Consider the following 22,140-nt stretch of genomic DNA (forward strand, 5'->3'; position numbering starts at 1 on the left):
AGCCTGCAACCCCCTCAGCCACTCAGTGAAGCCATTCTCAGTTGGGAGTTTCCTTCACTATAAAAGATACAAACTTTGGATCCCGCACCATCCTCTCAGTCTAGAGCTGTCCTATCTAGTCTTTGAGCATGAACTGATGAAGCCTGCTATAATGAGAGGTGAAATGCCTTCCAAGAACTGGTCCCGCATGGTCCATTTAAGTTTTGTATGTCTCATCTTCTCTTCTTATGTCTGCTATATTGGGTAATGGGAGTGTAAACATGACTGCTTGGGTGTTTTCATTGTCTAGAGGGCTCTAATCATGTTAAAAACCGTATATAAAGAAGGTCGTAAAGAGGCTTTCTATGCTGTAAGTATGAAAATATTCCGTTTATAAAGAATGCCTCCTACATCTCGAAAATCCTCTCAAATTTTCTACGAAAACTGGGGCGTTGGAAAAGACTGTACTTGTAAAAGTACCACAACAAGCGCGCTTCCCTCCCAGTCTTTCATGTGTCGTCTCCACATTGAGCCCTCATTGTTTTCCAATCGCATGTTGCCTGCGTAATGATTTGCATGAAAAATGCGTCTGCGGTGGAAATGATGATCAGGATCCCGGCGGTGATGAACCCGCAGATAGAATCATGACCCTGCGAGCCCCTAATGTATCGGAGCGGCGCTAATGTGTGACAGGAATGAGGTTTTGCAGAACCCGCGCCTCTGATTCCGTTGCAACAAATGACTCAAAAAGACAAAGTACCGCGGAAAGGCCGATCTCGGGGGAATGCGCAGGAGCAAGGTTTGCCTGCGCCACCCGTGACCCTGGCTTTCTCGACAAATTGGCTTCGTCCTTGTCGATGAGGGAGAGCAGAAACAGCAAGAAAGAGAAAATGAGAGAAGCTGTGTTGTTGTGGCTAACTTCTACACCCCCTCCCAGCACATAAACCATGTTTGCTCATCAGTTTTAATCGAGGGTGGTCACGCTCTCCCTTGGAATTCTTCTGCTTTTTTAAATGTTTTATCCCTGCTTATTGTTATATCCCACCACGGGATATTTTTAATTCATTTGGAGTTTTTGCACAAAACACAGCAGTACTTGACACCTCATATGAGAGACAAATGTTACCTTCAAAATGTCTTTAAATTAGGCTTTTTTGTATAAAAATGAAGATGCCAATTTTGTGAACGTGGCATTCTTGCAGTATTTTCAAATGTGCAAAAGAGCACATCATATCCCCAAGCCTGCTGTAATAAATAAATGAAGATGTGCTTGGCAGAAAGCAAGTCAACAGAATAACACCTTACATGTATTTTTTTATTTATTATTTTTTTGCTTCATGGGATCAAAATTTGACATTCTATATTTTATGTCTATATTTTTAGACCTGTTACATTTGGAACATTTACGTTTTACGAGTTTGGTTGTTTACTGTGTGCAATGACAATAAACATCCATCTATCCATCTAGCCTACGAGTCTTAACCTTCAGTGCAATCAATGACACAAATAAATAAATAGTGCAAAGCCCCTTAAATAAGAATACACATCTCTTCAAAAGAATGTGTCCAAGCACAGATACTGTAAGTAAGTAAAAGTATTTGTCACAATGGTGCAATGAAAATGCTGTGTTAGCCTGGAAAGTCAAGAACAGTCCCATACTCGATATGTCATAACAATAGTAAGCGTGCAACATTTCAGACTGAGCGTAGTGTTTTCAACACCCCAGGTAGCTAACAAAGGTGCAACATTTTCAAGCAAACAAGTTACAAAGCAAAAAAGTTACCGCGCTCGCCTTTGTTGGTCTGGCTGCTCAAGTTTTGCGCCCTTCTTGTGAGATCCAAAGACATTCCAAGCTTTTTTTGCTGGTGTGTTCGAGGTGACTAGCTAGCTAGCTAGTGCGCCTGCTACTACCGTATTTACATCCATTCTAGTCTCGCTATGGAGCATGCGCGACGATCCTTTCGCCAGCAGCCCAGGCTCTCGCGTTGTTTAAAGGTCAACCGATTGCTTCTCTCGCGATTCTCCACAATCGATTCATCGAAAGATTCATGGCTGACTCTCATCAATAGAGGAGGCCGCCAATCGTTCGCTTGTCAAACCGCATAACCGGTCGCATCGGTTTATCGTTCACAAACCGACCCGACACACAGCTGCAGATGTCTGCTGGAGAAGAGCATGTGTCACCGCTGCGGCTCACCTTATGTTGTGTTGCGTGGGGGGATTTCATCCACAATGAAGGCCGCACACGTCGGAACCTTAGCGCCCTTCAGGCGGTGTTGTTGTCTGAGACCTTGAGGGGGTGATGGTGGGTCCGTACTACCAGCCTAAACCACGCCTTTGCTTGTTTGCTTCTCCCTGACTAAGTGCCAGACTGAAAGAAAAGCTGGTGAAAGGCACTTAGATCGTTGCCCTGTCTCTGGGCACGGGGCGGGGGGGTGTATTAGCTCCATGAAAGGGCAGCAGGGAGGGAATGAGTGTGAGCAAGGCGTTGGTATGCTTGAGCTGCTTCTGAACACAAGGCTTTTGGATCATGACACGTCGCAAGCAGTTCTTATCATGTGGACAGCTCCATCTGCACCTTTAATATTTTATCGCCAGCAGTTCATTTGGAGTTCAGTGTGTACACACGCAGTCCACTTTGGGGGGGATTGAAAAAACACCACTTTCTCCTACTCGCCGTCCCAATGTGGCAAGGTTGCTTCTGCATGGCTTGCAGTGACGATTCCCAGACAGGAAGACAAGAGCGAAGGACGGAGGAGGAGGAGGAGGCGGAGGAGGGTCCCCCAGGGATGCGTGTCGGTGGGGGTGGGGACATGTGCCGTGCGGCTAGGTTACTTTAAAGCTCCGTGTCACTCTCCTCTGTCTCATTGGATCCATGTCACCACTCCAGGCTGTGTGAAAAGGAGGTTTTCAAAAGTCCTCCTGTCTGTCCCGTCACCTCCTCCTCCTCCTCCTCCTCCTCCTCCTCCTCCTCCCCCCTCCATCAGCACCTGACTCACGGAGGCGGTGATGGAAACGACGTGTGATAGCTGCGAAACAAACATAGATTCATTGCCGTTTGTGATATAAACCACAGCACTCCATTCAGGGGTCTCTCCCCCCTCCCCCTTTATACCGCCTGCGTTATTGTGCATGGCACCATGAGTTGATTGCAAGAGGAGGGGAGGGGTGATATATCGATCACGGGCAGTCTTTTCATAGCAGAACACACACACACACACACACACACACACAGAATATGTTTAAGCGTGAGTGGCCAGTGTCTGAGTGGCACCCGCAAAGGTCATTTATTTCACTCCCCTCCACCAGGCGATGAATGCATCTTCATTTCTCTCTTGGCGGGGTTTGTTCTGCCTTGGATAACCTAACACTTTCAAGTTGTGTTTCAAAGTTGGGCTACACGTGTTTGTCTTTGATGGGCGCACACTCCACTTCATCTTTCTCACATATCCACGCCTTTTTTGTATTTTTTGGTCTGCCTGTTTGAGTGCATGAAGAAGCTAGGTCGGGGTCTACTTGAATATTTTTCAAAGTGGATTTATGTGAAGCGGCTCCCTCCAGGCTTTGTGTTTCTAAATCACTGTATTGATTTTTAAGGTAGCACAAAAAAAAAGAAAAACTCCAGATTTTCTTTCTTTTTTTTTTCCATTGCGATATGTGCCACTGATTCCCTGAAGGTTTAATACACTAAAATGCTGCCCTCCTCCTCTTACTCCTCCCTCCTCTCCTCCTCCTTCTATTTGCAGTCTTTTCTCTAGCATGCAGAAAAATCGAAAAATATACCATGCTCCCCGAAGCCTTTTGTAGCTTGTTACAATGTTTCACAACGTGCATAAAATGCTGCTTGTTTTGTACAACAAGAGGGTTTCTTATTACTCCTCTCCTTCCCGTCCCTCTCTCAATTCCTCAGACGGAGGAGCTCTTTCTCTTTTTCCCCTCCTCTGTGATGGATTTTAATGCTTTCCCATGCTTTTATTGATATAGAATGACACTAAATTTGGCGCCAGTTGCCCCCCCCCGACTGGAGCGATAGATGTCTATTGGATTAGTCTGTGGGCATGCAGGGATTGGCAACCTCACGTCTCTTTCTCCCTGTTTGAAACGTGGACACCAGGAAGGACGAAGGAGTGTTCTTCTGTGCAGTGGTGTGTTTTTACGTGCACTAACGCCGCCTTTCCTCTTGATTTGCCAGCTCAACCTGATCTTCTTGGTCATCACCATGTACAAAATGGTGAAGCACTCCACCACCCTGAAACCAGACTCGAGCCGACTGGAGAATATCAAGTAAGTAACGCCTCCGATGCTAAATAGCCACATCCTGCTTATCAGCAATATAACGCTGCTGCTGTTCCGCCGCCGCCCCCAGGGGAACTAAGGCCTCTTTACTCTTGAGGTAATGATTTTTTGTTAATAACGTACAGTACGGGAGCGAACACGTTTGAGTCACTCCAAGGCAAAAGTTATTTTGATTTAAATGACATGTATTCATTATTTTTTTATTTCTTTTTGAAATGTTCAAGTTTCTCTTGTAAAAATGTGTGAAAATTGCACCACAGCTTTTAGAAGAACGCGAGCACCCACTCTTGCCTTTCAGGACAAATGCACAACGTAATGAGTTGCGTCTCATGTTTTTAATATTCTCCATTTTCACAGGTGTAAAATAAAACCGCTGTGAATGCGAGTCTGCTTGCTTATACCGGGCCTACTTTTGGGATAAGAGTTGCAAAAACAACAACAGCGGCGCAGATGATTGGAGCTCAGATGTGATGGCGTGTTGTGTGTAACCCTTGCTGCTCCCAGCTGCTGCCCTCAAATGCCAACGTCATGACTCACGTCACTGGCTGGAGTGCGCATTTTGTCCAATCAGAAGCCTGAAAAATTGTGCGTTACAACACAGCTGTTTATCAATATCGTGATATATCACATGTGCAACAAAAAATAACCAAAGGAGCGCACTACATGGACTATCCGGGTAACAGAGGTGGGAGAAAGTCTCAGGTCTTTCATCTCAAATGAAGATGCGCAAGCCCAAGTCAGGTCTCAAGTCATGACAAGACAGGTGGAGTCAAGCTTGACATGTTTCAGTCCTTACAGGTCGTAAGCGCGGTTTAGTGTCCCAAATAAAATGTCATTTTAACAATCTAACAATCTATGACACGTTATCATATGGATGCAATCGATGAGGTGGATCCTGTCTTGCTGGAAATGTCCCGAGTCGTTGGTGTCAAAGTCCAAGTGGAGTTGCAAGTCTTTGGTGATACTGTCAAGTCGAGTCCAAAGTCACACTAGCATACATGCTAAACTATTTGCAATACTATTTTATACTGAGCTATAACCCGCAAGGCATGCTGGGCTAGCCGCACCTGCTGGGAGACTACCTGAGGGAGAGACGCCCACCCGCATCTACCACCACAGGAAATGAAACCCACACCCATAATTCAATAACTTCCTGTTGTGGTGCCAAATAAGGTTTAAAAACATGAGATAATGTCGCACATTTCTTATGCCCCAAATGGAAAAGCTGAGTTTTGCCCAACCCACGCACGAGCACCGAGGCCAGAGGGTTTGAAAGTCTCCTCTCTGACACAAAAGCTTTGTTTTTAAGGACAAAAACCTACGCGGACGAGAGGCCAACACGCATCCGTATTCGTGCGGACGTGGCCTAAATCTTTGCACTTTTAGCCCAGCTGGGGTGGGAAAGCTACCATATGTTCATTTCGAAGATGTCAAACCGTTTTTTCTTGTTTAATCCTAGCTTCCAACCCAAGAAATACATTTTTAAAAAGCCCTCTCGCACAACCTCCACAGAGTACCGTAGCTGTTTGAACCTCCACATGTTGTGCAGCAGTAATTGTTTTGTTTTCCGTATATGAAAACAGTGTTTACTGGCGGCTAATCAGGGGTTACACGCTGCCTTGTTGGACCATTACGTGGCATGTCTTTACTGTGCCGGGGCAGCAGTGCTGCTATTCCCAGCGTGATTTCATGATTTGCTTTTCGCCTAACGAATCCGTGCGGCACGGCAACACTGCGGTGGAATCGCAATCAGGAAAACGCCTTATTTACGCGTCTCGGTGCACTTGAACCCTTCCGCTGTCGTGTCAGGGAAACCACAATTTGTACCTATGTGCTGGGAAACGTGTGTTTATTTCCTGCGGGATGTTGAGTACGTTAATAGCTGCATTGTGGTCTTTTTGTTTGTGTTCACATGCCGCATGTTGCATGAAAAAGCAAATTTAACACGCACCTCTCCTCTTCTCTTCTGTCGCTCTCTTCTCTTTTGCCCGCCAGTAATTATCACGTTTGTGACGGCTACTATAATACCGATTTGCCCGGGTAAGCATCGACTACACCAAGGAAATGTAATTGAATGGTAGCAACTGTCAGATGAGATATTTCATGACCTGGATGTGCTCTCTGCATACTAACCCTGGCTGTGATCTCGTTGTGCTTCTCTCTCCCCTGCTTATCATGCTCTCTAGCTATGAAGATAATAAACAGTTTCTCAAGTAAGAACGCATTGCCCGGATTTCCTCAGCCTCTCCTTAATTCTCTCCCCGGCTCCTGCCCGTCTCTCTTTCCTTACTTCCAGTCGTTGCCGTCTCGTCCGTCCTCTCCCAGGCAGCGACCTCTAACCTCCCGTCTGTCCTCGTGAATGCTTCCTCTCGTTTGTACGTCATGGCTGTTGTGCGTTTGTTTGACCGTCCGTCTGTGGCTTCTCCGCACGCACAATCCAGGTGGAATTTGTCCTTTCTCCTTGAACGCTTTCCTCGCCTGCTTGTGGTCTCTGGTACGACTCAGACACACAGAAACACGCTGAAGCTGTTTGTTTTCCTCAAACGTTGCAGGCTGTGAAAAATGTCAATGGGAATTATTAGTTCCGCCAGGGAGGCAGGAGGATGCCGCTGTTTTTGTTTTTGGGAGTTGCTTTGCGAGTTTTCAGTATCTAACAAACACTACTTGAAGTATTTACTGCAGATCCCTGGTTTTTGTGGGGGTCACATTCCGCACGTCCAGTACCAGCGAATGGTGAAAATCCACAAGTGATTGATGCACGCATGATCAACGTGAAACGCATCTAAAGTATTAAAATCTGTAGGTGTTCACCCTTGATGAATGATAACGTAAGATGATCGATGAACGGATGGAACGGGAGTCACGGTGTAGCCTTTAGCATGGCCACCACGCACGCGTCGCACGCCGCCCCCCCCGATCTAAAAGCCACCAACAGACGGCGAGCGGCAAGCACGTGGGTGTCACGAATCACTTGCTCCATAAGTACGACACACTTGCGACTCGGATACGCTACTTCCTCCACAGCCAACAAATTTCCCAAAACTTCCAGAGCCCGTGTGTGTGGTAAAACGTGGGACGTAAGGCGTAAGGTGGCGTCTCACAGCAGCTACGGTGCGTTCAAGGGCTGCTGAACAACGTGCAAAATCTCAACAACAAAAAAACAGTCATTACTGACTTAGGGTGAATGAAAAAGGCAAATTTTGGAGGGGAAAAAATATGTTTGGACTAAAAATACGCGAATATGCAGGGATCGACTGTATAAGGATGAAATGTGCAACTAAGTCTTCCAAATGTGTTTGAATGGAAATGTCATTAAATTAGACCTCAAAAAGCAAACCATTTTCGGAGAGAAAAAAAACACAAATATCAACAAATTATAAAACAATTTGACACAAAATGTGCACGACCGTGATTACTGAATCGCAGTGTGCGAGGACCCGGTGTATTTAGTATTTGTACCGTATTCACCCGCGTGTAAGACGACCGTTAATATAAGACAACCCCTCTTTTTCTTTCTTTGTTCAAGACATGTTTCTGTAAAATATATGAAATTAACACTGCGATTGGCTGGCGGCCAGTCTAGGGTGTACCCCCCCTGTCGCCCGAAGTCAGCTGGGATAGGCTCCAGCATGCCCCCGTGACCCTAATGAGGATGAAGCGGTATAGAAAATGGATGGATGGATGGGAATGATATGAAATTAACAAAGAAATGAATACGTTTTTGTTAATTTCGTTAAGAGGCTGGCCCAGCAAGACGGCGAGGGGCCATCATTTATTTGTTGGTCGGTTGTCACCAAACCTTTTGGAGGGGTGGCACATGAGCCAAGGAAAAACTCTGCCGACGAGGAAATTCATGGTGGTTTGAATTGCGAGGGTGTCTGTGATGCATTTCACTGTCCGTCTATTTATAAGTTCTTCCTTCAGGAAACAGGAAGTAGCCTGCTGGCAGACAGCATCTGCTGTACTTCTACCCTTCGTCAGACGTATCGACTTGTCCAAGCTTAGATTTTAACGTCACCTCGTGTTTGTGTCTGCCGTCCTCCAGATCCTGGGTCATGGGAGCGTTTGCTCTGCTCTGCCTGCTGGGCCTGACGTGGTCCTTCGGCCTCTTCTTCATCAACGAGGCCTCCATCGTCATGGCGTACCTGTTCACCATATTCAACGCCTTCCAGGGGATGTTTATCTTCATTTTCCACTGCCTCCTCCAGAAAAAAGTAGGTTTCCTGTCACCCGACAGAGCTCGGCAGAATGGATGGCAGTCCTCGCGCCACGCTTTAAAAGAACAGAGTGAAGCTTTTTGCTGAGGGTTGTCGTCGCTGCTGTCCCAGGTCCGCAAAGAGTACAGCAAGTGCTTCCGCCACACGTACTGCTGCGGAAGGCTGCCATCTGAGAGCTCGCATGGCTCCACGAAGACGTCCACCACGCGGACGAGCGCACGCTACTCCTCCGGCACCCAGGTAGACCGCCGAGCTGGCGCAAGCAGACCTTTGAGCAGCATCCTCTAAGTTGCACAAGTTCCCTTCTTTTCCGTCTTTAGCTTTGTCACTTTTCTCACTAACTTCATGCGCATGTGGAACAGCAATGCACTTTTTAATGAACACTGCAGCGCATGTCACTGAGGGTCAAGCCAAAATTGATCACAGGGTGCATTTACACTGCACCTTCTTCAACAGAGTGCAGATTGATAGAAAGTAGAATAAGCAGGGATGGGCATTAACTATGTTTCCTTGATTGCTCATGCGTAGCCTTGTAGTGGAACCTCCAAAGTCAAACACAAGCCAATCTGTCACACTAATTAAACACTTAAATAGAATAATAATAATAATAGTTTTTTTTTAATTAAAAATAATAATTCAAATGAATTGATGATAATTCCATTTAAATAATATGAATTTTATGGATTAAGGTAAAAAAAGAAGTACATTTTATACAATGTAAACATAGTCATCATCTTCATTATCAATAGCGCTAGGGCTGTCCTATCTAGTCCTGGGCCTGAACGGATGAAGTCTGCTTGGATGAGAAACGTCTTGTGCAGCAAGCTACATTGGTGCATGCTCATGACTCACTAGTCATCATATCTAGTGGTCTAAATCAGAAGCATGACTAGATAGGACAGCTCTAGTCCTATCCAGTCCTATCCTGCTCATGAGAAGGTAGGATTAGAGATGTCCTATTTAGTCATGAGGACTAGTGCTTTCCTATCTAGTCATCGTCATGACTAGATAGCTCTGCTCACGACAAAATAGGACTAGAGCTATCTCGTCATGAGCATGATAGGGCTAGAAGTGTTTCATCTAGTCATGAGCATGACTACATAGGACTATAGCTGTCCTATGTAGCCATGTGCATGTCAGGACTAGGGCTGTCCTATCTAGCCTTATCTAGTTCTAGGACCGGATCTAGGTAAGACTAGATAGGATAGCTGCAGATATGGCAGCTGTAGTCCTATCATGCTCATGTGCTTATAATTAGGTAGGACTATAGCAATCCTATCTAGTCTAGATGCCCTATCTAGTCATTAACATGACTAGATAGGACACCTAGTGCTAGACCATGTAGAGCTATCTGCAGCTAGATAAGCCTAGATAGGACAGCTCTAGTCCTATCATGCTCATGACTAGACAGGACTAGAGCTATCCCTCTAGTCATTTCCTGCACTATGGAAAATTCCTAGACTATACATGACAAGAGCTGTCCTATCTAGTCATTTCCTACACAATGGACAATTCCTAGACCAGACAGGACTAGAGCCATCCTATGTGGTCATTTCCTAGACTATGGACAAGAGCTAGACTAAACAGGACTAGAGCTGTCCTATCTAGTCATTTCCTAGACTATGGACAATAGCTAGACTAAACAGGACTAGAGCTGTCCTATCTAGTCATGAGCATGAACTGAAGACAAGAGCCAATGATCTGGGTGAATAAGAATATTGACAGGCATCCTAATAAATAATAATTGATTATTGAGCCCATACTTCCCATCAGAATCCTTCTTTATTTGACTAAGTATGTTAACTCCCTGGAGATGAGCATCAGCGCCGCCCTCGCCTCACTGTAATTAGAAAGTGAGACAGAAGTTACATGTGCACACAAAAAACAAAATGAAAGGAAACTGAAAAAAGGACATCTGAGCGGCGGGTTCGTTTTCAAGTCCTAACGACTGTCCCTTGTTGACCTGACAGAGTCGAATCAGGAGAATGTGGAATGACACCGTAAGAAAGCAATCTGAGTCCTCCTTTATCTCAGGTGACATCAACAGCACCTCCACCCTTAACCAAGGTCAGTTTCTCTGCATGCACACCTATGCACACATTTCATCATCCGCTCTCAAAACCCCTCCTCCGCGCCGCCACAAAGGATGTACCCGGGTCATGGTAATAAATGTCCGCGCGGTTAAGAAGGGAAAACAAATGATCTCGGCCTTCCGTCTCGTCTCCCCGCAAAGGATTACCAAAATCCGTCCTCCAATCATCTGGCCGGGAAAGTCGGTCTCCAAAGTCGGCCGCCGGTCCAAATGACAACCGCATGCAGAGAACACACGAGGAGTGTTATTTTAAGAAAGAAGCCATTTGTTGCCTGGCATGTCGTGACCTCTCTTACCTTCAAGGGAGGCGGAGGAAAAAAGAAAAAACATGTCATTTATTATTTAGCTTGAGCACAAATATGATGATGAGAAGATGATGTTCAACTCTGGCTGACCCGGAGCGCTTAGCGTGTTGCTCTGCTTTCCGCTGCCTCTTAAATGGCTTTTGGAGCATGCGAAGGCAAAGCGGGCATATTCCGAGGAAGTTAACATCCGCCCTGCTCCGATGCCAATTCCTGCACTCTTCTCTCTTTTTTTTTTGTTACTGTCACTTCCTGCAAGGTAACTCACTGCACCGCTGCCTCTGAGGCACATTTTGGCTCGCTCATGCATCTCTGACAAAATGGAAGTAGAGCTTTTCTTCCCCACAACGCCAGGTTCCTGGAGTTGTTAATGTAAAGGTTGGATATTGATCACTCCGGGGTGGAGAAGCCTAGTTACCCTGGAGAGTCCCTGCACTAAACGAGGGCTCTATCTCCTGGAAGCACTTCCTGTCATTAAAACCATCCCTGAAGTCTTCCCAACATGACAGATGGCATTTAACACAGGTGATTAACGACAGTGGAGAGGCCGCCGTTCCTTAAAACGCAATAGAAGCTGATTTTTAAAAAAAAGAGACAGGAAGATATGGTTTGGAGGATTGTTTATAGAATAGAATAAATTGTCTACGCAAAATTAAATGCCAGAAATCACAATATATATATATACATTTGTTTTGCTTCTCAAACAGAGGGGTGCACCCCACACATAAAACAAAGGTACTCTAGCTCAAGGCTAAATATCATAATAATTTTTAGTTTTTTTCTAAAATGTTCAAAATATAATAATAAAGATGTATGTAAGAATGTGCTAAGGAAGGAGGAATGAAGGAAGGCTTTGGTGAGTGTCCAGGTAAAGGTGCAGGTTAATCATTCTCCATTCTTGCTAACTAACTAACAAATACTGCGCTGTTCAAATATTAGCATTATATACTTTTGCACACTGATCAACAAATTAATAGGGCGTTTATTGAAATGTAATATTTATTTTTAATATTTATTTCAATGCATTTTATTTTGTAAAATTTTGTAATACATTTTTATTAATATTTATTATTATTTTATTAAATGTAATTTATTTTAATATTTATTTAAATTATTTTTGTTCCAAATTGTGTATCACAGTAGACACCCCTACAGCGTAAATAATCTGTTCCAAGAACCTTTGTTATACGAAGCGTAAAATACATGTAAATAGCCTAATCCGTTCCAAGATCTTCCCAAACTCACACCTTTGGGCCTTCAAAATATTCAAAGTCCACCAAATATGGTGGGAAAATATAAGAAAACAGCATAAACATAGTAGAGTAACATTCCAATATAAAATAAGGTAAATAAGGTATAATGGTCGATGAGGAACGGCCGTATAGTCTAGCAACATCGCTTCATTTCATTCCACCGTCATGCTTCTGGATCATTTCCTGCTTTGTTTCGATCGACAACTTTTCCCTTTTTTTCTTATCCCTTCCACTTGGTTTAGGGCCCATGACTCCGCTCATTTTAACACAAAGAAAAGTAATGAATTTAAGAAGAGATTTCAATGCGTGCAAACTAGTTTAAGTAAGGGCGACTAGATGAGGAAGGGAGCTCACATACAAACATGGACGCGCTGGATAAGTCAGCCAATGAGATAAGAGTGTAGGCAGTGCCCGATAATCAGCCAATGACATGAGAGCGTAGGCGGTGCCCCGATAATCAGCCAATGACATGAGAGCGTAGGCGGTGCCCCGATAATCAGCTAATGAGAGCGTGAAGCCAGAAGGCGTCACCAAGTGTACTCTGTTAGTCTCTCTGTCGCTTGCATGGGCTTGACGCTTTACGTTATATGGAATTCCTTACGTAATACGATGCGAAAAATGTACATAAATTCTTTACGTTCAGTGGAATTTACGTAAAAGGAGGTTTACGTTATGCGAGGTACTACTGTATATGTTTTAATTATGTTTTATTTAAAATAAATAAATAAATGTTTTATTTATTTGTATTCATAATTATTATGAATATCTAATAATAAAATATATATAAATAGCTAAATATTTGATATAAATAATATAAAGAAATGTTCCATTGCGATAAAACTGCTGTTGTGGTAGCATCATTGGACTTCCAAAGTACGGCCATCAATACCGTCTTTTCTCCTCAAAGGACTGGACGAGAAAACAATCGGATCATTTTGCAACTTCACTGCAAAAGCGGATGTGCACAAATCAAGCAGGTGTTTCCCATGCCTTCATTTATGCATCCTAACTCCGCTCCAAATATGAAAGCGAAAGACAGGAAGTGATTCTTCCATCATGCCTTTACTCGCTCATCAAATAACAAGTGTTCACAAAAAGCGAAGTATTTGCAGCCGGGAGCAGAGTTCAGGCCATGCAGGGCACGGCCACAAGCCGGGGCAGCGTGCATTACCACCGCCATGAAAGGTGAGGCGTGGAAGCGTGCAGGAGAACTCAACGGGCATGCGGCCGAGCCTTTAGCTAGCGGGAGTCGTGATAGCCACGGTTCGCTTCGCCTTCCCGCTGAAATATGTAAACCAGGGGTGTCCAAAGTGCGGCTATTTGCGGACAGTGGCTCATTTCTATGGGCCTTTTTTTGTATTTAAAAAAAAATGCCATGCACACGCGTCATGCCCCCCTCCCCACACCATGCTGCAACCCACCACCACAAATATCACTGCAGTCGCTGCAAGTGAACTGTTTGCTAGTCTCAAATGTTGCCAGCTCAAGTGAAAGCATGAAAGCTCTGCAAATGTCCTTCTTTTTATGACTTCCACTGTACTGTTGGCTGAGTGCACCTTCTCTTCTTCTGCCTCTGGACTCCAGGAATGACTGGGAATTATCTACTAACAAATCCTCTTCTTCGACCACAAGGCTCTAACAACCCTTATAACACCTTACTGGCTGAGACAGTTGTGTGTAACACCCCCACGGCTCCAGTGTTTAACTCTCCAGGTGTGCTTACTTAATACTGTCACCCGCTTTTCATCACTTATCTTTTTACCCCCCCCCCACTCTTCAGCGTAGTGTTGACAGACCCGACCAAAAGCAGGATGTTCTACCGTGTCACATCGTCATACTTGTCCACCTTCTGTGTGTCATTCATTTCTCAACTGAAACAACATGTAGAAGTCAGCTTGCCGTGTAAACCGCATGAGGGTATTGGCTCATTTTGAGTGTTTTGAAGGGCACTTCACTCTTAAAGGACATTCAGTCTGTGTTGACGTGACCAAAAAAATGCATTTAAAGCAAATTTAGCATTCAGGTTGTCCTTGTTATCATACATTTCCACAACCAGTCTGACTGTTAAGCCCAAAAGTTTTCGTACCTTGGCCAAATTTGGAGTTAAAGTGATTTATTTTTCGGTGTTTTACTTGTTGAATGGTATCATTCATGACAATGACACAAGGTAAATACTGTCCTACACCTAAGTGAGTGACCTCGCAGATTTGTCCAATCCTCACAACTTACCCGCACACTTGGCCAATCATCTCCTTTTCGACGTCACGTGATGATAACCTGTCATCGTCTCGTAGAGGGTGCCCATCCGACACACATACCCTCATTTATAAAATCTCGGGATGCTCCAATTGGGGTTTTATGCTGCCGATTCCGATACCAATCATCGGTGAGTGAGATCGGCCGTATACCGATACCGATTACATGGGTTAACGGTACATTTTTCAATTTATCAGCTTTGAAAAGCATTTATTGGCATATGCCAATCACACGTTTTTTACGGAAACCGATACGAATCGGTGGCCGATCGTTTGGAGCGTCCCTAATGAATTCCATCCAAACCACTGCACACTCACGAACCTCAGAATCTACGCACAGGACAAAAAATTCTGATCTATAGAAACATGTATGCCGCCTGGAAAGATGCGTACGCACATTAGACCAACCTTGCGGCACCCCCTAGAAAGTTCCGCCCTGGGCAATTGCCCACCGCCACTGGTGAACCCTTACTTAAAACAAATCAAATATTCTAAATGTATACTTTAGTATATGACTACAAGGTTCTAGAGCAAGGATTCCAAATTGAGCCCCACACGGTCATTAAGACCACCAGTTCACTTGTTCACGAGTGATGGAAGGCTGGAGCGTGAGATGGACAGGCGGAGTGTCTGCAGTGATGCGGTCGCAGTACCGGACCGTCGCAGTGAAGAGGGAGCTGAGCCGGGAGGCAAAGCTCTCAAATTACTAGTCGATCTTTGTTCCCACCCTCACCTATGGTCATGAGCTTTCGGTCGTGACCGAAAGAACGACATTGCAGATACAAGCAGCCGAAATGAGTTTCCTTCGTAGAGTGGCGGGACTCACCCTGAGAGACGGGGTGAGGACGTCGGCCATGCGGGGGGAGCTGAGTAGAACCACTGCTCCTTCAGCCAGTTGAGGTGGTTAGGGGAACCAGTCCAGATGCCTCGTGGGCTATGTTCACATTGCAGGTTAATTCCGTTTTTTTTGCTCATATGTGACCTGCATCTGTGGTTTTCATGTCAGTGCGAACAGTACCGTCCCGATTTTTTCAAATGTGACTGAAGCCTTGTTCGTACGTGGACGGAAATCCGATATGCATCCGATCTACTGCAGTAAGAACGGTCAGGTCGCATGTGTTCGTCCTATACGTCATCGAAAGGCATGGTTTACCGTGCGAGACTTGGACAACGGTGCTCAGCAATGTCAGTCGAAAATGATTTTTAAGAAGTGTCAGTGAAGTTCCACACGAACCACCATAGCCAAAAGTCTTGTCCTCTTCCTCCTTAGTCGCCCTACGTGGAATCATTTGGTTAAGAAAATGTTGACTCTCGAACCTTTTTACTAAGTAGAGTTTTGTCTTAAAAAATATTGGAAAAGGGTTTTTTTTCTTATTTTGTTGTCTTATATTGGGGTCCGTGTGTATTGTATGTATATATGCATTAACATCTCGCACAATGTAACACAACTTACTGTCTTTTGTCACTTCTTCCTGCCATTTCCAGCTGAACGATACCAATTCACACACCTAAAATTCACTTTTAACTCAAACTTGGCCAAGGCGTGATTGGTTTTGGGCTTTGCCGTACATTGTGTTTGTTTTTTTGTTCTCCAAATGGCATCTTTTATGATGTTTCTGTGCTCTTCCCTTGTGCTTCCCTCTAGTGACCTACAGAGAGACAAGTATGGGAGTAAAACTTAACTTTGCCTATCAAATGTAAATTTTTTTCAGCATGCTTACTTAAAAAAAAAAAAAAAGAAAGAAAACATCCCACCCTAAACCACCACCGGCACTCTTATGGTTACTTTAGGCCATAAACACACTCGATGAGCAAGTGGTTCACAAAATTATCTTTACCAAAATTTGGATTTGAATTAGAAATAAATAATTACACAGTTTTAGCTTTTTTTTATTTCTTTAATGTTCTTCTCCACACTTTCTGTCCGACTGTGGCGCTCTGTCGCTGTGCAGTAGAGATGCCCTGACACCTTTTTGAAGACTAAAGTGGCCTTCTTGAAGTTCTAAAAACATGCTTGTCACAGCAGCAGCTGTTTGATTCCCGCTTAATCTCTCCTTTTCCCACGTTTTCTCTTATAATCAGTGGACATCTCTGCTTTTAACTTGATCCCTTTACAGAATATTTTACAGAATAAGCTAAACTTTTCAGTAAAAGCTCCCCCATTAGTCTTCCTGCTAATGTCCACATCTGTTTTTGTACCAGGAGGCATTTTATCCTGCCTCTCCATCATGGAATAACTAGTATTTTGCTTTTTTTTGGTGCCGCTTTGCATGACCTCTGTGCTTTGAGGCATTCCTGGCATGACTGCGCGTGACCTCTGCAGCATCGGTGTTATTCCTCAGCTGCTCGGCCGGTGACTGGCGTCTCACTGGGAGCTGTCACCGTGACGAATGCCAAACGCTGGGCGGAGGCAACCTCTAACCTTTGCCGGCTACGGGCGCGCAAGCTGCCGAGTTACGGACAGAAAGTGTACCTAATTGGTCCAGAACAACTCCAAAACCAAAGTATTTTAGTGACTCCGCTGCTGTATGTTTATTTGCTGAACCCTTGCTCTCGCTATGTTGCTGTTACTTTATTTCTTTTTGGTTTGCTCTTGGAGTGATTCTTCATGTTCCAATAAATCATTTTTTTTACTTTCTTTTGTACATCAGCTGCTCTTAGACCAGATAGGCTGAGCAGACAGACATGAAGTGAGTCTTTTCACCTGCTGTGTGTGGTGATGCTGGAGTGCTGCTGTAGTCAGAACAAAGATGGACTTTCCCCTTTCTCGCCATTCCTTCCCGCCTTTGTGCTTCTTCTGTCCCGCCCCTGCACATCCCACCTATTTGGTGTACTGCAGCCTTCCCATTTGTAGACCTCCACTCTTCCCACTGTGTCGTGATGGTGGTTACCGTTCCGTTTTCTTAATGTTGTTTGGGATCTGTTTTCATCGCTAAAGGTTCTGTCCCACCGCGCCCTTTCACGATTCCGTCTGAAGCTGGTTTACAGACGTATCTCGGCGTTCCAAACTTGGGACATGTTCAAACTTTCCGTCAGCCAGCGTTGGATCTCTAGACTAGCGGTTCTCATGTTACTCTGGGGGTTTCTTGGGCAGAATCTTACCACTTTGTAGACTTTTATGGCAGTTGGGCAGGCGGACAGCTCGTCCTCCTCCAGACACGAAACTCACCACACGCAACATGACGATGTTCTGGCAACGATAGGATCAAAAATGAATGATTTCACAGCCGTGTCACCTTAAATACTCACACCTTTCATGTCGGCAAACCGCTCGCCATCACGCTCCCTCACCTGTAGAGTGGTAAGTCGCTTGTGGTACTCAAATAATATTGTAGTATTCTAAGGTAATAGTCATCTAAATAACAGTATTCCAAGGTAATAGTCATCTAAATAATAGCATTCCAAGATAATAGTCATCTAAATAACAGTATTCCAAGAAAATATTCTTACAGATAGTAGTATTCCAAGGTAATAGTCATCTTAATAAAGGTACTCAGAGATAACAGTGATCCAAATAGTAGTATTGCAAGATAACAGTACTCCAAATACAGAAATAATATTTCAGGATAATAATCCTCAAAATAATAGTATTACAAACTGATAGTGATCCAAATAGTAGTATTCTGAGATAGTAGTACTCCACATAATAGTACTGCAAGATAAAATTGATCAAAATAATGGTATTCCAAAATAATAGCCATCCAAATAATACATTCCAACATAATAGTACTTCAAATAATGGTATTCCAAAATAATAGTACTGTATTTTATACAAGATAGTAGCATGCCAATAGTGTTCCAAGGTAGCGGTCATCCAAACAATAGTATTCCAAGATAACAGTACTTCAAATATAGTATTCTGAGATAATAATCATCCAAATCACAGTATTCTAAGATAATAGTACTTTATTTTTCCACGATAGTAGTATTCTAAAAATAGTATTCCAAGACCATAGTACTCTAAATAGTAGTACTATACCAAGATAATAGTGACCCGAGCAATAGTACTCCAAGATAATAGTACTTCAGAAATAGTATTCCAAGATAACAGTCCTCTACATTCCCAACCCAACAGTACTCCGACTATAACTTCAAGAGGAGTGATGTGGATGATCCAGGAGTGAGGACTGCTGTAACGAGGCGATGGGCGGAGCTTGGCCTTTTCTAGGACACAAAGGGGATGTTGGTAGACGTCATTCAGACATTTTTCAGCATTTTTTAAAAATGTTTCTGGGACGTATTTGGACATGACTCATGCTGTTCTAGCTAGCGTCCATGGCCAAAACATTAGAATTTGCCGGCGTATGACACCGTCTGATGTAAATCGTTCAGACGGAGGCGGACGGGATGGTTAAACGGCAGTACGGGACAGAGCCTTAAGTCTCTTTGTGGCAGACTAATACACAGACAGCTTACTTTGGCTACATTTTGGCTTAAACAAGTAAAAAAAATATCCTAATAGTAATTTTCATACTGCATGCTGAGCATTGTGCCAAACTAACAGATTTCCGGCATGGCTTGATTGGAACGCCACGCATCCTGAACAGCATTAAATATGGAATACAGCCTGTTGTTGAATTGTGGCGTAACATCGAGTTGTCTTTCCTTTGCAGGGCACTCACTGAACAATGCGGTGAGGGATACAAGTGCAATGGATACTCTACCGCTAAATGGTAACTTTAACAACAGCTACTCACTCCGCAGTGCGGACTTTGGCGACAGTGTACAGGTGGTCGACTGCGGACTCAGCTTGGACGACGCGGCCTTCGAGAAAATGATCATCTCCGAGCTCGTACATAACAACCTGCGTGCCTGCAACAAAAGCCACCAACAGCAACAACCGCCACCCCCCGGTTTGCATCACCCGCCCCACCATCCGCACCAACCGTACCACACGCACCACCACAAGGCGGAGCGGGCTCCGCCCAAGGTGACGCCGGTGGGTGGCGGCGACAGCCAAGACGACGCCATTGTGGCCGACGCGTCGTCTTTGGTGCATATGGGCGACGCGATGGGCCTCGAGCTGGAGGCGCCGCTCATCCCCCAGCGGACTCATTCGCTTCTGTACGCCCCCGAGAAGAAGGTGAGGACCGACGGAGGAGTGGAAACCTTTGTGGGCCAGCTGACACCCGACAACCACGAGCAGGAAAGTTTGCAGTCCCCGAACAGAGACTCCTTGTACACCAGTATGCCCAACCTGAGGGACTCTCCTTATCCCGAGAGCAGTCCGGAAGTCGTGGAGGACTTGGAGGACTTGTCCCCGTCCAAGAGGAGCGAGAACGAGGACGTTTACTACAAAAGCATGCCTAACTTAGGATCCGGCCACCAGCTGCAGGCTTATTACCAAATAGGCCGAGGGACGAGCGACGGTTACATCATCCCCATCGCTAAAGACGGCTGCATCCCGGAAGGCGATGTCCGGGAAGGACAGATGCAACTCGTCACGAGCCTTTGAACGCGTTTAGACGAATTCCTAAACCTCCTCCTTGTGAGCGTTTGCAGCTGGATGGACAAGTTAGCGAAGAAGGTAGCGGGCGTGTCATTTCCAACGAGCCACATCTGCTTTATCCCCAACGTCCTCTCTCTTTTCAGCCATGAATAAAACTGTATATAGAATACAGAGTCACACTTCCATTTTTAGAGACAAGCCAATTATGTATTTAAATGTGCTGCTGCTGCTGTCAAAAATGTAAGGTACCATAATAGAAATGAAAAAATAACAAAAAAAAACCTCTGAAAAGCATTTAAAAAGGTTGTACATACACTTCACCATCATCCTGTGTTATTTTTTTTTGGTTTGTTTTTGTTTTTTGGGTTTTTTATTGTAAGTAAAATGACACACCAACCAGGTCATGGACGCCTGTACAGACTTCCCACCCCCCTGGTCATCCTCCATCCCTCTCCATGCTGTTTGCATTGCATGGCCACTAGCAATCAAGCCCCTGGCCTTATATTTTCTCAAGTGTACATTGAACTGTAGTCAAGAAGAATGGCTGAAAATATATATTTTGTTGTATTGCTCGTGTAAAATACAAATTCTTTTGAAGAAACTGTTTAACTGCAAAACTGAACATGTGAGAGATATCGTCTACTCTAGAGGTTATACGTACAGTACGTAGTGGTTCCAACTGTTGGTCCATAGTGAGTTTGAATGTGAAAGACATATGAACAGAAAGAAACACTTTATTACTCCCCCCGCCCCCACTTGTGAGCAGTGTTTCCTGGCCGGGTTTCAGTGGCGTTACCCGTTCAAATATGTTTATTTCATGATTCCAGAGCAGGAGAGGCATGACAGTGGAACCCCGGTTAGCGTGTCGAAAATTGACGCCATCATTTTGCCTCGATTAGCGTACAATATGCCGCATTGTTAATGCATCAACACCTTCCTCAACACCACCTTACTGTTTTGCCGTGAGTTATTTCTGGAATTCAGTCGTGTTCAAAATGCTAGCACTCCATTTTGGGTTATTGACGTGACAACCACTCTTGAATTTGAGAAATAACTCATGGCAAAACGGGAAGGTGGTGTCGATCTCGCTGCAACGCGTCTTTGGGAACAGTCAGCTGAAGAATCACGTCTTCAACGGAGGTAAACGTAACCGTAAATGTTCATGTATCCCTTTCGTTCATCATTGTATGCACTGGGGATTGCTTTCTGTTTGTAAAACTATGAAAATGTGTTTTGTATTAACATTTTTGGCATTCCGGAACGGATTAATGGAGTTACATTATTTCTTATAGGAAAAATGGATTCAGTTAGAGTCGGAAGAACTAATGACGCTAACCAAGATTCCACTGAATGTTTATTTCATTATGCCAGAGTGGTTTTACAATGGTTTGACAATGAAGGGTTTTTTTTGTTCTTTAATCGTTAATTTACTTCATCTGCCTGGGTTTGATAAGTTTATTTATTAAAATCGTTCCAAAAAAAAAGAAGAATGTGGAAGTGTGTGACTATTTGCCAGCACGGGTGTGTACTGTGCTGCAGCTCATGATTTTGTGTAAACATGTTACAACGGGCTCCCCACTCTTAAAGACTGATGTAAAGTTCAACACTTGTTTGACAAATGCAAAATAAATGTGAGATTTTTTGTCAAATGGAATGGTGTTTTTTGCTACTCCGTCAGATCAGTTGGACTTGTTTTGGGTAAATTTCACGTTTGACTCAGGTTATTCGTCCCCCAGCACCTTGAAAGGTAAACCGGTGAATTGATTTCTTGCTTTTTTTTTTGTCCTTAATCACTGCAGTTTGAAAGAGCTAATTCCACCACATTTGTTCAAAGAAGCCAAATCTGTCCATGTGATCAAAGATGAGAAACTCAGGTAGGAAAATTGCAATGTAAATGCTTGTGTGTGGTTGTAACACAAATAAAAAGTTCAAATGACTCATTTACAGCATTGCATTTAGTATATTTTTGAATAAAATCATGTTGGATTTTGGCTTTTATTAGTACAATGCTACCTTGTTTTTTCCCATAAATAATCTATCCAATTAATCTGTTGCAGAAAGGCAAAAATGTTAACACAAAACACGTTTTTATAGTACAGTTTTACATGAAAAAAATATTCAAAATGCATATAAATGAGGATTGAAAGGGATAAATGAACATTTAAGGTTACTTTTACCTTCGCTGAAGATGTCAACATTGCCAAAGACTCCATGTGGCAGCAAGATCAACAGGGACACCACCTTCCTGTTTTGCCATGAGTTATTTTTTGAATTCAGTGCTGTTTCTCACGTCAAGT

General features: G+C 44.0%; 1 protein-coding gene across 20 annotated transcripts in view; it reads left to right on the forward strand.

Moving 5' to 3' along the window:
• adgrl2a (adhesion G protein-coupled receptor L2a) overlaps positions 1-21,772 on the forward strand; it is a 154,992-nt gene extending 133,220 nt beyond the window's left edge. For 4 of the 20 annotated variants that reach the window (XM_054790269.1, XM_054790271.1, XM_054790272.1 and 1 more), the window contains 9 exons: positions 4,172-4,263; positions 6,271-6,315; positions 6,462-6,488; positions 8,321-8,489; positions 8,604-8,732; positions 10,463-10,559; positions 13,724-13,852; positions 16,040-16,057; positions 19,008-21,772. In XM_054790269.1, the coding sequence (XP_054646244.1) occupies positions 4,172-4,263; positions 6,271-6,315; positions 6,462-6,488; positions 8,321-8,489; positions 8,604-8,732; positions 10,463-10,559; positions 13,724-13,852; positions 16,040-16,057; positions 19,008-19,849 (1,548 nt within the window). In that variant the 3' untranslated portion in view covers positions 19,850-21,772. Of the gene's footprint in view, positions 1-4,171; positions 4,264-6,270; positions 6,316-6,461; positions 6,489-8,320; positions 8,490-8,603; positions 8,733-10,462; positions 10,560-13,723; positions 13,853-16,039; positions 16,092-17,045; positions 17,085-19,007 lie in introns of all 20 variants that reach the window. The other 16 variants (XM_054790273.1, XM_054790287.1, XM_054790288.1 and 13 more) reach the window with 13 other exon arrangements.
• The last annotated feature ends 368 nt before the right edge of the window (positions 21,773-22,140 follow it).

Source organism: Dunckerocampus dactyliophorus, chromosome 10 (genome assembly GCF_027744805.1).
Source record: "Dunckerocampus dactyliophorus isolate RoL2022-P2 chromosome 10, RoL_Ddac_1.1, whole genome shotgun sequence".
NCBI classification, from domain to species: domain Eukaryota; kingdom Metazoa; phylum Chordata; class Actinopteri; order Syngnathiformes; family Syngnathidae; genus Dunckerocampus; species Dunckerocampus dactyliophorus.